Genomic DNA, 16,262 nt, shown 5'->3' with positions numbered 1-16,262 from the left:
AATGATGAGATTGAAAAAGCCTTTACCAAATATACACACCACAGAAATTTAAATATATATCAACCAAAATATCTTTTGTCAAGGCAGAACATGCCGCACCATCACCTCAAATACAAAATATATGATGTTGTTTAAGAATCCGAGAGATAAACAGCAGATAACTGTTCTCACCAGACAAATGTTTCCAGGCAAGATGCGTTTCTTTCTCGAGGCCTTCGAAGACGCTACCAGAAAACCATACGACTATCTCGTTGTGAATTTGAATGCATTGATGCCCGAGGCTTACAGATTGAGGACACACATCTTTCCCCCTGCTTTGACAGTTGTATATGGTGAGAAAACAGTGGATGCTTATGGACTTTTCTTTTAGGAAGCTATCCAAACCTTTTTAAAACCCTGCTAAGCTAGCTGCTTTTACAACATTCTCTGGCAAAGAATTCCAGAGTTTAATTACATGCTGAGTGAAGAAATATTTTCTCAGATTTGTTTTAAATTTACTACTTTGTAGCTTCATTGCATGCCCCCTTGTCCTAGTATTTTTGGAAAGAGTAAACAAATGATTCATGTCTACCCATTCTACTCCACTTGTTATTTTTATAGACCTCTATCATATCTCCTCTCAGCCATCTTTTGTTCAAACTGAAGAGCCCTAGTCACTTTAGCCTTTCCTCATAGGGAAGTCATCCCATCCCCTTTATCATTTTTGTCATCCTTCTCTGTACCTTTTCTAATTCCACTATATCTTTTTTGAGATTCGATGACCAGAATTGCACCCATATTCAAAGTGTGGTCACACCATGGAGCAATACAAAGGCATTTTAATGTCCTCATTTTTGTTTTCCATTCCTTTCTTAATAATACCTAACATTCTATTTGCTTTCTTAGCCACTGCTGCACATTGAGCAGAGGGTTTCAATGTATAATCAACGATGACACTTAGATCCATTTCTAGGTCGGTGACTCCTAATGTGGAACCTTGTATTACATAGCTATAGTTCGGGTTCCTCTTTCCCACATGTTTCACTTTGCACTTGCTCACATTAAATGTCATCTGCCATTTGGTTGCCCGGTCTCCCAGTCTTGTATGGTCCTCTTATAATTTTTCACAATCTTCTTCTGATTTAACAACTTTGAATAACTTTGTGTCAACAGCAAATTTTCAATTTTCTCACTAGTTACTCCCATCTCTAGATCATTTATAAATATGTTAAAAAGCAGCAGTCCCAGCACAGTCCCCTGGTGAACCCCACTATCTACCCTTCTCCATTGAGAATACTGAACATATAACCCTATTCTCTGTTTTCTGTCTTTTAACCAGTTTTTAATCCACAATAAAACACTACCTCCCATCCCATGAGTCTTCAATTTCCTCTGGAGTCTTTCATGAGATACTTTGTAAAATGCCTTTTGAAAATCCAGATGCACAATATCAACCGGCTCACCTTTATCCACATGTTTGTTCACCCCTTCAAGGAAATGTAATAGAGATGAGGCAAGATTTCCCTTCACTAAATCCAAGTTGGCTTTGTCTCATTAATCCATGCTTCTGAATTTGCTCTGTAATTTTGTTCTTCATGATAGTCTCTAGCATTTTGCCCTGCACCTACGTCAGGCTCACCAGTCTATAATTTCCCCGATCGCCTCTGGAACCTTTTCTTTTTAAATCAACGTTACATTGGCCACTCTAATGTGATAGAAGTTCAGAACCTGGACTGGCCAAAAAAGTCTCTCTCCTAGAATTGGTTGATGTGGCTATTCTGAGTCCTATCAAGATAAATGTTTTTCTCTATCTCTGCTATTCTGTACTGTATGGTATACTGCCACTTGCTGGCTTGGCAGTCTAACATCATTCATCTGTGCAAGAGTTCCATCATGCCTCTGTCCTCTCAAGATTATTCTTTTGCTGCTGCTGCTTCTCCTCCTCTCCTTAAATTCTGCATTGATCTTTAAGCAGGATCTTCATGCTGTAGACCTCTGTTCTGTCTGTGGTGAATCTGAGTACACACATGATGCATGATCCTCATGGTTTTATAGAAAGTACACACAAACATACATTACCATTTTTGGCAACTTACAATATTATTATTTCCTTTTTTTGATAGATATAATTTTAACCTATGTAAATACCAGTTTGTTAAAGAATAAAGGCTTTTTATTTGGAGGGTTCCTTTTTTAATTTCATTTTTAGTTGTTTTATTTATACATACTTATATTCCATCTCCTGCCATTCTTATAGGAAAAATGGCTTACTTGCATATTCTCTTTTAGGCGAGCTGAAAGATGACAGTACTAAGAAGATAGATCAGTCCAGCCTTCAGAATGAAATAAAGAAAGTAGACGGTAAGAATGTAGTCTCGATTGCGCATTTTTTCCTGACTCCAGAAGCTACAGTCCATAACAACAAGATAAGTTATATGCTGTTAAATTATATATGATGTTATTTACCAAGTAGGAGTTATTGTCTTAGAATATGTGCAATTGAATTCATCTGCATCTACTTTGCTATGTCATAGAGAGGCTGAACGGAAACAAAGTACAGAGATGCTACGATATGAGAAATAATGAGAATTTCTATTCTAGATTCCACTGTAGTTATTCTCTCTCATTTAGCTGACCGCAAGCAATTATCACACTACAAATTTATTTACAGTGGGCTGTAGAAGTGTAGCATAGAACCTTTAATATTGAAGATCTCAGTTCCATTGCTGTCCTCACGCCCCGGTTCATTAACTTTAAGGAAGTTATAAGTACATAAGTATTGCCACACTGGGACAGACCAAAGGTCCATCAAGCCCAGCATCCTGTTTCCAACAGTGGCCAATCCAGGTCACAAATACCTGGCAAGATACCAAAAAAGCTCAATACAGTTTATGCTGCTTATCCCAGAAATAAGCAGTTGATTTTCCCCAAGTCAGTTTAATAATGGTCTATGGACTTTTCCTTTAGGAAGCCATCCAGACCCTTTTTAAACCCCGCTAAACTAACCGCCGTTACCACATTCTCTGGTAACAAATTCCAGAATTTAATTAAACGTTGAATGAAGAAACATTTTCTCCAATTTGTATTAAATTTACTACTTTGTAGCTTCATCGCATGCCCCCTAGTCCTAGTATGTTTGGAAAGAGTAAACAAATAATTCACAACTACCCATTCCACTCCACTCATTATTTTATAGACCTCTATCATATCTCCCCTCAGCCTTCTCTTCTCCAAGCTGAAGTGTCCTAGATGCTTCAGCCTTTCTTCATAGGGAAGTCGTCCCATCCCCTTTATCATTTTTGTCACCCTTCTCTGTACCTTTTCTAATTCCACTATATCGTTTTTGAGATACGGTGACCAGAATTGAACACAATATTCGAGGTACAGACGCACCATGGACCGATACAAAGGCATTATAACATCCTCACTTTTGTTTTCCATTCCTTTCTTAATAATACCTAACATTCTATTTGCTTTCTTTGCCACCGCAGCACACTGAGCAGAGGATTTCAACATATCATCAACAACGATGCCAAGATCCCTTTCTTGGTCGGTGACTCCTAATGTGGAACCTTGCGTTATGTAGCTATAATTCAGGTTCCTCTTTCCCTAATGCATCACTTTGCACTTGCTCACATTAAACGTCATCTGCCATTTAGACAGCCAGTCTCCTAGTCTAGTAAGGTTTTCTTGTAATTTTTCACAATCCTCTCACGATTTAACAACTTTGAATAACTTTGTGTTGTCAACAAATTTAATTACCTCACTAGTTACTCCCATCTCTAGATCATTTATAAATATGTTAAAAAGCAGCGGTCCCAGCACAGACCCCTGAGGAACCCCACTGTTTACCCTTCTCCATTGAGAATACTGACCATTTAACCCTACTCTCTGTTTTCTATCCTTTAACTAGTTTTTAATCTACAATAGGACACTACCTCCTATCCCATGACTTTCCAATTTCTTCTGGAGTCTTTCATGAGGTACTTTGTCAAATGCTTTTTGAAAATCCAGATACACAGTATCAACTGGCTCACCTTTATCCACATGTTTGTTCACCCCTTCAAAGAAATGTAGTAGATTGGTGAGGCAAGATTTCCCTTCACTAAATTCATGTTGGCTTTGTCTCATTAATCCGTGCTTTTGAATGTGCTCAGTACTCTGGGATGAATACCATCCAGTCCAGGAGATTTTCTACTCTTCAATTTGTCAAATTGTGCCATTACATCCTCTAGGTTTATTTTATTTTTATTACATTTGTACCCTGCGCTTTCCCACTCATGGCAGACTCAATGCGGCTTACATGGGGCAATGGAGGGTTAAGTGACTTGCTCAGAGTCACAAGGATCTGCCTGTGCCTGAAGTGGGAATCGAACTCAGTTCCTCAGTTCCCCAGGACCATTAGGCCACTATAGAGATTTCATTCAGTTTCTCTGACTCATCAGCTTCGAATACCATTTCTGGCATCGGTATCTCTCCCAAATCTTCCTCAGGGAAGACCGAAGCAAAGAATTCATTTATTCTTTCTGCTATGGCTTTGTCTTCCCTGATCATCCCTTTTACCCCTCGGTCATCTAGCGGTCCAACCGATTCTTATGCCGGCTTCTTGCTTTTAGTATACCTAAAAAAAAAGTTTTACTATATGTTTTTGCCTCCAACGCAATCTTTTTTTCAAAGTCCCTCTTTGCCTTCCTTATCAGCGCTTTACATTTGACTTGACATTCCTTATGCTGTTTTTATTAATTTCAGTTGGTTCCTTCTTCCATTTTCTGAAGGATTTTCTTTTAGCTCTAATAGATTCCTTCACCTCACTTTTTAACCATGCTGGCTGTCGTTTGGTCTTCCTCCCTCCTTTTTTAATACATGGAATATATTTGATTGGGCTTCCAGGATGGTATTTTTGAACAGCATCCATGCCTGATGTAAATTTTTGACCCTTGCAGCTGCTCCTTTAAGTTTTCTTTTCACCATTCTTCTCATTTTATCATAGTCTCCTTTTTGAAAGTTAAACGCTAACGTATTGGATTTCCTGATTATACTTAATATCAAATCTGATCATGTTATGATCACTGTTATCAAGCGGCCCCATCACCATTACCTCCCGCACCAGATCTTGCGCTCCACTAAGGACTAGGTCTAGAATTTTTCCTTCTCTCGTCAGCTCCTGTACCAACTGCTCCATAAAGCAATCCTTGATTTTGTCAAGGAATTTTACCTCCCTAGCATGTCTGATGTTACATTTACCCAGTCAATATCAGGGTAATTGAAATCATCCATCATTATCGTGTTGCCCAGTTTGTTAGCCTCCCTAATTTCCGATAACATTTCTAAATCCCTCTGTTTATCCTGGCCAGGCAGACGGTAGTACACTCCTATCAGTATCCTTTCCCCCTTTACACATGGAATTTCAATCCACAGGGATTCGAAGATGTGTTTTGTTTCCTGCAGAATTTTCCAACTATTTGATTCAAGGCCCTCCTTAACATACAGTGCTACCTCTCCAACGATTCAATTCACCCTATCACTATGATATAATTTGTACCCCAGTATGACAGTGTACCACTGGTTATCCTCCTTCCACTAGTTCTCAGAGACGTCTATAATATCTAATTTTTCATTTAGTGCAATATATTCTAACTCTCCCTTCTTATTTCTTAGGCTTCTGGCATTCACATATAGACATTTCAAACTATGTTTGTTGTTCCTATTTACATCATGCTCAGTACTTGACAGTATTAATTTGCAATCTTTTGTCTGATTTTTATTTTTATTTAAGGACACCTGATCTACTACAGTCTTTTTTGCAACCTTACTATCAGGATACCCTATATTCCCTGTTTTGGTGATATCTTTAAAAGATACCTTATTCCGAACCATGCGCTTTTGAGAGATTGTCGGCCTTCTCCCAGTCTCTAGTTTAAAAGCTGCTCTATCTCCTTTTTAAATGTTGATGCCAGCAGCCTGGTCCCACCCTTGTTAAGGTGGAGCCCATCCTTTCAGAATAGGCTCCCCCTTACCCAGAATGTTGCCCAGTTCCTAACAAATCTTCACTTAATTTTTCTACAGCTCAGTCTTTAACTACAAGCTCCTTAATGATTGTAACATTGCAGCGGTGTGGATGATCTTGTATGGTACTATATAGTACAGTTTGCATATAATCCGGTCGATATTTAGCCCGCTGTGGCCAAAAATTAGCCCCATATATTCAATGCCAGTGTATGTCCAGGCACCAACATTGAAAATCCAGGGCTAATTCTCTAGGTGTTAGCTGCTGGATCTTATGTGGGTCCTGGCCAGTCTATGACTGGTATAACTATGGAGGTCTTAGAATTAAGGTGTCCTGATACTGGGTTGCCATTATAGAATAGGCTGTCACTGCAATGGCCTTGGAGTGCCTAAAGGGAGCTGCCCACTTATAGAAATTGCCCTCTAGTTTACACGGTAAAAATGCACATACATTTTGATAATTTACACATGTGAGTGGCCACTTACATACATTCAGAAGCTCTCATAAAGTATCGACCAGCATGAAAATACATGTGTAAGTTTCATGGTGTATACTTTCACTATGGGCATGCACAGGGCTGGAGCTTGGACAGAGCAAAGGCAGAATAGACACTTACAAACATAGAGGATAACATTTCTTAATTTACGTGCATACATCTGGAAAGTATGTGCTAACATTTACACCAGCCCTTGAGCAGCTGCAAGTGCTGGTGTCTGTCCGCCCGATATTTAAAGTAAAATGGCTGCTAAAACGGCACTTAGGTGGCTATCCGGCACTGAATATCGCCAGATAGAGGCTTAAAGGTAACCGGTTATATCACGCAATATAACTGGCTATCCGCCAACTTTTATTTATTTATTTATTTGTTACATTTGTACCCCACATTTTCCCACCTCTTTGTAGGTTCAATGTGGCTTAGATAGTGCCGGAGAGCAGTTGCAGACTCCGGTGTATACAAATACAAGGTGAAGCTGTGTTAAAGGCAGACCGGGCAAGTTTGGTGGCCATATTTGGCTTCTACAATAGGAATAACTTTGGCCGGTCTGATTTTAACCGGCCAGCGCTGAATATCAACTTGGCTGGTCAAAGTCAGATTGTCCAAAATTAAACCGGATATTCAGTGCCTGTCACCGGAAATGTCCTGGCATTGAATTAGAGAGTTGCACGGGGACAGAAATCTTACCCGTCCCCGCCCGTCCCCGCTGGAATCTTACCCGTCCCCACCCATCCCCACTGGAATCTTACCCATCCCCACCCATCCCCGCAAAACTTTAAACCATCCCAACCCGTCCCCACCCGTCCCCGTAAGAAGTTAACCCATCCCCACCCATCCCCGTAAGAATTTAATAGTACATAAAAGAAAGTTCCAGTCAGCTCCCTCAGTCTCTCTCTGGATTTGAGCCACAGCACTGTAGGCAAGGAAGGAGTGGAAGCTGAAACTTGGAACACTCTGGTGTGCACATGTAAGATTTGTCTCTGATTTACTGGCAGTGTGTGCTGAGAGGCCGCCACATGCACGCGCCAGTAGGTTAGGTGACATCTGATTCTTGTGCCTGTGTCAGAGCTGAGGTCTGACACAAGTCTGGTAGCAAAGAGGATTAATAGTAACAAAGTGACAGCAAATAGACCTGAATGGTCCATCCACTCATGATCAAGTCATCATTAAATCAACGAGTGTGATATTATATACTTGATTATGGTCTTTCTTCCGTGTTTCTGGAACAAAGACCACAGAAGTCTATCTGGCCCTATCCTTATGTTCCAACTACTGGAGTTGCCGTTGAAGCTCACTCCAGTCTATTCGTCTTCTCATTTGTGGGACACAGACCGTAAAAGTCTGTCCAGCATTGTCCTCATGTTCCAGCCACTGAAGTTGCTGTCTAAGCTCTTTCCAGCCCATCCTAAACCAGATTGCCATGTATGAGACAGAGACCATACAAGTCTGCCAGGTATCAGCTCTAGTTCATCACAGCCAGAGTTGCCATCTAAGTGTCACTTGACACATCCGCACACATGCAGCCATTTAAGGTTAGCTTTTTATATAACTTCCATTTTCTAATTAGAGATCCTCTGTGTTCATCCCACGCCTTTTTGAATTCCGTCATCATATGTGACTCTACCACCTCCTTAATGGAAGACTTTCCACATTTATGCTGTTAAAGCAAGGAAGAAGAGGAGGAGGAGGAGGAGACAGCACTCAAAATAGATTGGTATTCGGTAGATGAGAGGCTGGTGCAGGTGCAGCTTACACTTCTACGGGAAGCCCACAGAACTGGTTCCATCCCCGTGGGAACCCCACAGGAACTGCCTCCGTCCCCGCGGGAACCCCGCAGAACTGCTTCCATCCCCGCGGGAACCCCGCAGGAACTGCCTCCGTCCCCGCAGGAATCCCGCGGGTTCCGCGGGATTCCCGCGGGGACGGAAGCCGTGCAGCTCTCTACATTGAATATCCCGGTTTAGCACTGACCGCAGGAGAGAGCCCGCGGTCTGAATATCAGGACCTGTATGTATATTTGTTCCTTTGCAACTATGCTAGTATTTTATAGTCACATAGGTACACACTTTCGGCCCGATATTCAGACTGCAGAAGGCAGCCTGCATAAGTGCTGCTTTCGGTGCTGACCCCAGATATTATTATTATTATTTGTTACATTTGTATCCCATATTTTCCCACCTATTTTTAGGCTCAATGTGGCTTACATAGTACCGGAGAGGCGTTTGCAGACTCTGGTGTGAACAAATACAAAGTTATGTTGTGGTAAGGTAAAGTTCATGTGGCACAGCCACATTAGGGAATCGTGCAACGGAAGAGTTGTGTTATGTCTATTATGTGCTTTAGTTTTGTTGTGTTGCAGAGATCAGGCATTTAAATTGGATCGGTAGGGTATGCCTTTTTAAACAAGTTAGTTTTTAGTGATTTCCGGAAGTTTAGGTGGTTGTACGTCATTTTCAAGGCTTTTGGTAATGCGTTCCACAGTTGTGTGCTTATGTTGGAAAAACTGGATGCGTAAGTTGATTTGTATTTAAGTCCTTTGCAGCTTGGGTAGTGCAGATTTAGATAAGTTCGTGTTGATTCAGATGTGTTTCTAATTAGTAAGTCGATCAAGTCTGTCATGTATCTTGGGGCTTCACCGTAGATGATTTTGTGAACCAGGGTGCAGATTTTGAAGGCGATGCGTTCTTTGATTGGGAGCCAGTGTAGTTTTTCGCAGAGAGGTTTTGCACTTTCAAATCGCGTTTTTCCAAATATAAGCCTAGCTGCCATGTTTTGAGTGGTCTGAAGTTTCTTTAAGGTTTGTTCTTTACATCCTGCATAAATTCCATTGCAGTAGTCTACGTGGCTTATTACCATTGATTGTATCAGGTTGCAAAATGTTTCCCTCGGGAAGAATTGTTTCATGCGTTTGAATTTCTACATTGAGTGGAACATTTTCTTTGTTGTGGATGCCACTTGGCTCTCTAGTGTTAAGTTACGGTCTATTGTAACACCGAGGATTTTCAGGCTGTCTGAGATAGGAAGGGTGTGATCTGGGGTGTTGATACTTGTGGGGTTGTCCGTTTTGTGTTGGGATGAGAGGATGAGACAATGTGTTTTTTCTTTATTGAGTTTTAGTTGAAATGCATTTGCCCATGAGTCCATGATGTTCAAGTTGAGCTTGATTTCGTTGGTGATTTCTGTCAGTTTGGTTTTGTAAGGAATGTATATTGTAACATCGTCTGCATATATGAAAGGGTTAAGGCCTTGGTTGGATAAGGACTTGGCAAGTGGGGTCATCATTAGGCTGAATAGGATCGGTGATAGCGGTGATCCTTGTGGTTCTCCACAGTCTGCTTTCCACGGTGATGATATGTTTGAATTTGATTTTACTTGATATGTTCTTGTGATTAGGAAGCCCTTGATCTAGCTAAGTATGTTTCCACCAATCCCGAACTTATCTAGTAATCTTATTAATATATTATGGTTTACCATGTCAAATGCACTAGACATGTCGAATTGGAGGAGAAGGATATTTTTGCCTATTGCTATTTCCTGCTTGAATTTGGCTAGAAGAGTGAGTAGTACTGTTTCAGTGCTGTGGAGGGGGCGAAAGCCTGACTGTGATTCGTGTAATATTGAGAATTTGTTTATATAATATAAGTACATAAGTACATAAGTAGTGCCATACTGGGAAAGACCAAAGGTCCATCTAGCCCAGCATCCTGTCACCGACAGTGGCCAATCCAGGTCAAGGGCACCTGGCACGCTCCCCAAACGTAAAAACATTCCAGACAAGTTATACCTAAAAATGCGGAATTTTTCCAAGTCCATTTAATAGCGGTCTATGGACTTGTCCTTTAGGAATCTATCTAACCCCTTTTTAAACTCCGTCAAGCTAACCGCCCGTACCACGTTCTCCGGCAATGAATTCCAGAGTCTAATTACACGTTGGGTGAAGAAAAATTTTCTCCGATTCGTTTTAAATTTACCACACTGTAGCTTCAACTCATGCCCTCTAGTCCTAGTATTTTTGGATAGCGTGAACAGTCGCTTCACATCGACCCGATCCATTCCACTCATTATTTTATACACTTCTATCATATCTCCCCTCAGCCGTCTCTTCTCCAAGCTGAAAAGCCCTAGCCTTCTCAGCCTCTCTTCATAGGAAAGTCGTCCCATCCCCACTATCATTTTCGTCGCCCTTCGCTGTACCTTTTCCAATTCTACTATATCTTTTTTGAGATACGGAGACCAGTACTGAACACAATACTCCAGGTGCGGTCGCACCATGGAGCGATACAACGGCATTATAACATCCGCACACCTGGACTCCATACCCTTCCTAATAACACCCAACATTCTATTCGCTTTCCTAGCCGCAGCAGCACACTGAGCAGAAGGTTTCAGCGTATCATCGACGACGACACCCAGATCCCTTTCTTGATCCGTAACTCCTAACGCGGAACCTTGCAAGACGTAGCTATAATTCGGGTTCCTCTTACCCACATGCATCACTTTGCACTTGTCAACATTGAACTTCATCTGCCACTTGCACGCCCATTCTCCCAGTCTCGCAAGGTCCTCCTGTAATCGTTCACATTCCTCCTGCGACTTGACGACCCTGAATAATTTTGTGTCATCGGCGAATTTAATTACCTCACTAGTTATTCCCATCTCTAGGTCATTTATAAATACATTAAAAAGCAACGGACCCAGCACAGACCCCTGCGGGACCCCACTAACTACCCTCCTCCACTGAGAATACTGGCCACGCAATCCTACTCTCTGCTTCCTATCTTTCAACCAGTTCTTAATCCATAATAATACCCTACCTCCGATTCCATGACTCTGCAATTTCTTCAGGAGTCTTTCGTGCGGCACTTTGTCAAACGCCTTCTGAAAATCCAGATATACAATATCAACCGGCTCCCCATTGTCCACATGTTTGCTTACCCCCTCAAAAAAATGCATTAGATTGGTGAGGCAAGACTTCCCTTCACTAAATCCGTGCTGACTTTGTCTCATCAGTCCATGTTTTTGTATATGCTCTGCAATTTTATTCTTAATAATAGCCTCCACCATCTTGCCCGGCACCGACGTCAGACTCACCGGTCTATAATTTCCCGGATCTCCTCTGGAACCTTTCTTAAAAATCGGAGTAACATTGGCTACCCTCCAGTCTTCCGGTATTACACTCGATTTTAGGGACAGATTGCATAATCTGTAAGTTGTTTGGTTACCATGCTTTCCATCAATTTGACCACCAATGGGATAAATTCTACTGGACAGTAGTTAGTGATTTCATTTGTTTTTTTCTTGGTATCTTTTGGTATCGGGGTGAGTAGGATATTGCCATTTTCCTTAGGGAAGAGGCCTTGCTGAAGCATGTAATTTAGGTGGGATGTGAGGTCTGATATGAAGCGGTCAAGGGTGGATTTCATAAGGTAGCTGGGACAGGTATCTATTTTACAGTGAGTGTTGGAGAATCTAATAACCGCCTGGGTAGCTGTTTCGATGGTAAGGAGGGCAAGGTTTAACCAGGTCCGGTCTGCCAGGTATTCTCCAATGGTTGGGTCCAACTCATTAAAGAAGTTTTCAATGTCAGTGTTGTTCTGAGGTAGCGTGTTGCTTAGGCTTACAATTTTTTCATTGAAATACTTCGCAAGTTTGTCTGCAGATGGGATGTCTGTGTTCGTGGTAATGACCAAGTTGGTGTCTAGGAGTTTGTGCTGTGCTGTGCCATTTTCAGTGACCAGTATTGAATATCAGAGGTTTTTATGGCTGGCTCAAACTTAACCGGCTAAGTGAGTATTCAGCGCAGGCCAGTTAATAGCGGGCAAAGATAGGACAGCTATTTAGGCAGTCTGATTTGCCCGCTAAACTTATCCAGCTAGCACTTGCATATTCGTGGATAGCCAGTTAGCCACTATGCGCTAATTGCGAATATTCAGCGGAGATAACCATCTATCTCCTCCTGGTTATTAGTAGTTAGCCAGCTAAATGCTATTTAATCGTCCATGAGCCATTTCTGGCTGGTTAAATAGCACTGAATATCAGCCTGTTTGACTTATAAAATAGATGCAAAATAGACTTTTGAAAATGCACATTACCTAGGCGTGACTTTATAAAATTACTCTCTCACATGGCTGCCACTAAAAAGCCTTTTGAAATATCCAGCCTGCAAAGGAAGTCTGATAACTTGCCCATGAAGTTTGCCCATGCTATATTTGTGAAATTTAACCACAAATTTTGGACAAGTTTATATCTCAGCTGTGCCAGCTAGTGCAGTCTCTTACTCTGCCATTTATATTAATTTATAATTAGGAAAATAGATGTTTTCCCTCTACAGCAGCCATTCCCAACCCAGTCCTCGGGTCACACCTAATCCCATTGAGTTTTCAGGATATCCACAATGAATATTCATGAGTCAGATTTGCATGCAATTGAGGCAGTACGTGTAAATCTTATCTCATGTATATTCATTCTGGATATCCTGAAAATCCAATGGGATTAGGTGTGACCCGAGGACTGGGTTGGGAATGGCAGCCCTACATTGATGGCCATGAACTACTAAGTGATTCACAGGTAGAAAACTGAAAGATATATGAAGGGGCATTTTCAATAAAACATCTAAGTCCATTTTTGGACGTTTTGCTAATTATGTCCAAAAATCAACTGGTGAACCTAGCCTTTTTTGAACCTGAAAAACCTCTATCTTTTTGGTTTCAAAATTGCCTTTTTCTAGACATTTTTGCTCAGTGCATTTTTCTTTTGGGACCATTTTGGGGGAAAAAACACCCAACATAAAAACGCACAAAAATCAGCCATTGGGATGTCTGGGGGCTATCATTCTTAGTAGACTGGCCACACAGACATCCCAGAAGAGCAGTGGGGCCGTCTATTTATTTATTTATTTATTACATTTGTACCCCGCGCTTTCCCGCTCATCGCAGGCTCAATGCGGCTTACATAGTAACAAGAGAATACAATACAACAAAGGAGGTATATGATGGGACAAATGAACAAGGAGTAAATGGGATAGAAGAGATGTGAGAGAAAGGATATGGATATGTAAGGAGGTGGAGCGATAAAGAAGTCTAGGGGGCACTGCAGTAGATTTCACATAAAAGTTCCCAGGTGCACATCTCACCATAACCCCCTTATATTGTAATGTGAACCTTCCTGGAGCAGAGAAAAACCTACTGTACCTCACTGTATACCACTACAATAGCCTTCAAGCTCGCAGGTGTCACCTTTATGTCAGTACAGTACGTAATTTAGCAAGTTTAAGAGAGCTCACATGTTCCACCACAAGTGTTCTGGTTAAAGTGGCCCTGGGTCCCCTTCTCTACAGTCCACTGCACTCACCACCAGACTACTCCTGGGACCTGCCTGCTGTTCTAATAAAAATGGCTATCATATCTGAAGCTGTCATACAGCCTGATATGTAATGGTCATTTTGTCATTTAGTGCACCTTTTTGTCATTTATTTGTGATTGAAAATATCTTAATTTTGACCCTAGAATTTTCATTTTGTTCCATTATTGCAGAAAACTGTCTTATTTTTTTATGCCACCCATGTCCCACCCAAAACTCGCCTTCAACATGCCCACTTGAAATTTGGATGAACTGTGGTGAAAAACATCTAAACTTGGAGTGTCGAAATTGCAACTGGGACGTTTTTGAGAGAAAAATGTCCATCAGCTGCCTTATGACATTTTTTGTTACGAAAGTGAGCACATAAAGTCTTTTTTTTATCTGTATCAAGGGTTCATGTTTAGAAAGTATTCTAAGGTTGGTAATCTGAGAGTACCACCATGGTCTTTGAGGAGATGGCCTTTGAATCTTATATATGTCTATATACTGTAGTATATACAGTGTTTGTTTCCAGACATTGACCCTGCCTGGTTCCTGCCACGTGTGTGACGGTGGCCAAAAAAACAAATAGAATGTTTGGAATTATTAGGAAAGGGATGGTGAATAAGATACCGAAAATACTATAATGGCTCTGTATCGCTCCATGGTGCGAACTCACCTTGAGTATTGCGTTCAGTTCTGGTCACCATATGTCAAAAAAGATATAGCGGAATTAGAAAAGGTTCAAAGAAGAGCGACCAAAATGATAAAGGGGATGAAATCCTCTCCTATGAGGAAAGGCTAAAGAGGTCAGGGCTCTTCAGCTTGGAAAAGAGACGGATGAGGCGAGATATGATTGAGGTCTACAAAATCCTGAGTGGTGTAGAATGAGTAGATGTAAATCGATTTTTTACTCGTTCCAAAATTACAAAGACCACTCAAGGAAGTTACATGGAAATACTTTTAAAACAAATAGGAGGAAATATTTTTCACTCAACGAATAGTTAAGCTTTGGAACTCTTTGTCGGAGAATGTAGTAACAGTGGTTAGAGTATCTGGGTTTAAAAAAGGTTTGGACAAGTTCCTGGAGGAAACATCCGTAGTCAGCTATTGAGACAGACATGGGGGAGCAACTGCTTGCCCTGTAATTAGTAGCATGGAATGTTGCCACGATTTAGGTTTCTGCCACATACTTATGACCTGGCTTGGCCACTGTTGGAAACAGGTTACTAGGCTAGATGGACCATTGGTCTGACCTGGTATGGCTATTCTTATATTCTTATGTGTTCTGCTTGCCTGAGATTGGTCTATCATAGTATTCCACTAAGAACGAAGGGCTCACTATCGAGAAACATAACAGCCTTATTGCACTTCCCAACTACTGGAATTGCCATCTGAGCACTTAGTTTTGTTTTGATTCAGACCTTTCTCCATATAGGGATCCTGCGGGCCTGATATTCAGATCGTGGGAGTTAGCCTGGCTAACTCTCGCAGTTGGTGCTGAACCCAAATATTCATTGCTGGGCTGTTTTCAGTGACCGTCATCGAATATACGTTTTATTTTTTGCCAGTTCAAACTTAACTGGCCAATTATGGACACCAAACCTAGCCACTGATGTGCTGAAAATCGGCATAGCCAGTTATATCGCATGATATAACCAGCTAGCTGCTAGCGGCTAACTGTGAATTTTCAGTGAGTCATGGGTTTCCTTTTTCTGTTGTTTTAATTTGCTTTCTGTACATAAAGATTTATTGCCATAGTTGTAGCTACTTGAGCTTAGACCACTGTCCTTCTGCTTCTCCCATGTCTACCCATCCCATCACCTCTTTCTTCAGGTATTTCCTCATTCTACTAGTTTGCATATTTGAAATCCATCCCTTTGAGTGTTGTGTGTTTGCACTCTGCTCTCGCTGTTCCTATTATTTTAATGCTACCTTGGTACTCTAAAATGTTGCTGTTTCCAGAGAGTGGAGAAGGGAGATGTGTTCATGGCTGTGCCAGTGTGGCCTGGGGATAGGCTAAGAAGACTGTCTACATGGGTTATTTATTTAAAACACTTCTTTTCTGCCTATTCTTTTTTTAAATACTTTATTTATTTTTTTTCAAAATTTACAAGATTTCACTTACAAATGGTAATACAGCCATATAAGTTTACAGACTACATTGTTTATCAATGAAATGAAAATTCTCAAAAGACAAATAAACAAACAAGTAATAATACAACAATTGCTTCCTTAGACCACCATACTTATTGGGGGAGGAGAAAGAAAAGAAAAAAGAGGAGATTTAAATGATAGACTCAAATTAAGAAGAAGATGGCCTGGCTCTATACCCCCAGCTTTTCCATTCTTACACTTAACTACTCAACACATCCTACCTGGACATCTTTTTATTTTCAATAAACAATTTAAGCTGATCTAATTAAAAAAAGATATATTTGT

At 41.0% G+C, this 16,262-nt stretch overlaps 1 protein-coding gene across 1 annotated transcript in view; it reads left to right on the top strand.

Moving 5' to 3' along the window:
• The window catches only part of PDE1C (phosphodiesterase 1C), a 981,038-nt gene that overhangs the window by 843,437 nt on the left and 121,339 nt on the right, over positions 1-16,262 (top strand). The window contains 1 exon segment of the mRNA XM_030204349.1: positions 2,269-2,340. Within this exon segment, the coding sequence (XP_030060209.1) occupies positions 2,269-2,340 (72 nt within the window).

Source organism: Microcaecilia unicolor, chromosome 1 (assembly GCF_901765095.1).
Source record: "Microcaecilia unicolor chromosome 1, aMicUni1.1, whole genome shotgun sequence".
Lineage (NCBI taxonomy): Eukaryota > Metazoa > Chordata > Amphibia > Gymnophiona > Siphonopidae > Microcaecilia > Microcaecilia unicolor.
The sequence above is the reverse complement of the archived record's forward strand: the minus strand, read 5'-3'. Positions and strand labels throughout refer to the sequence as shown.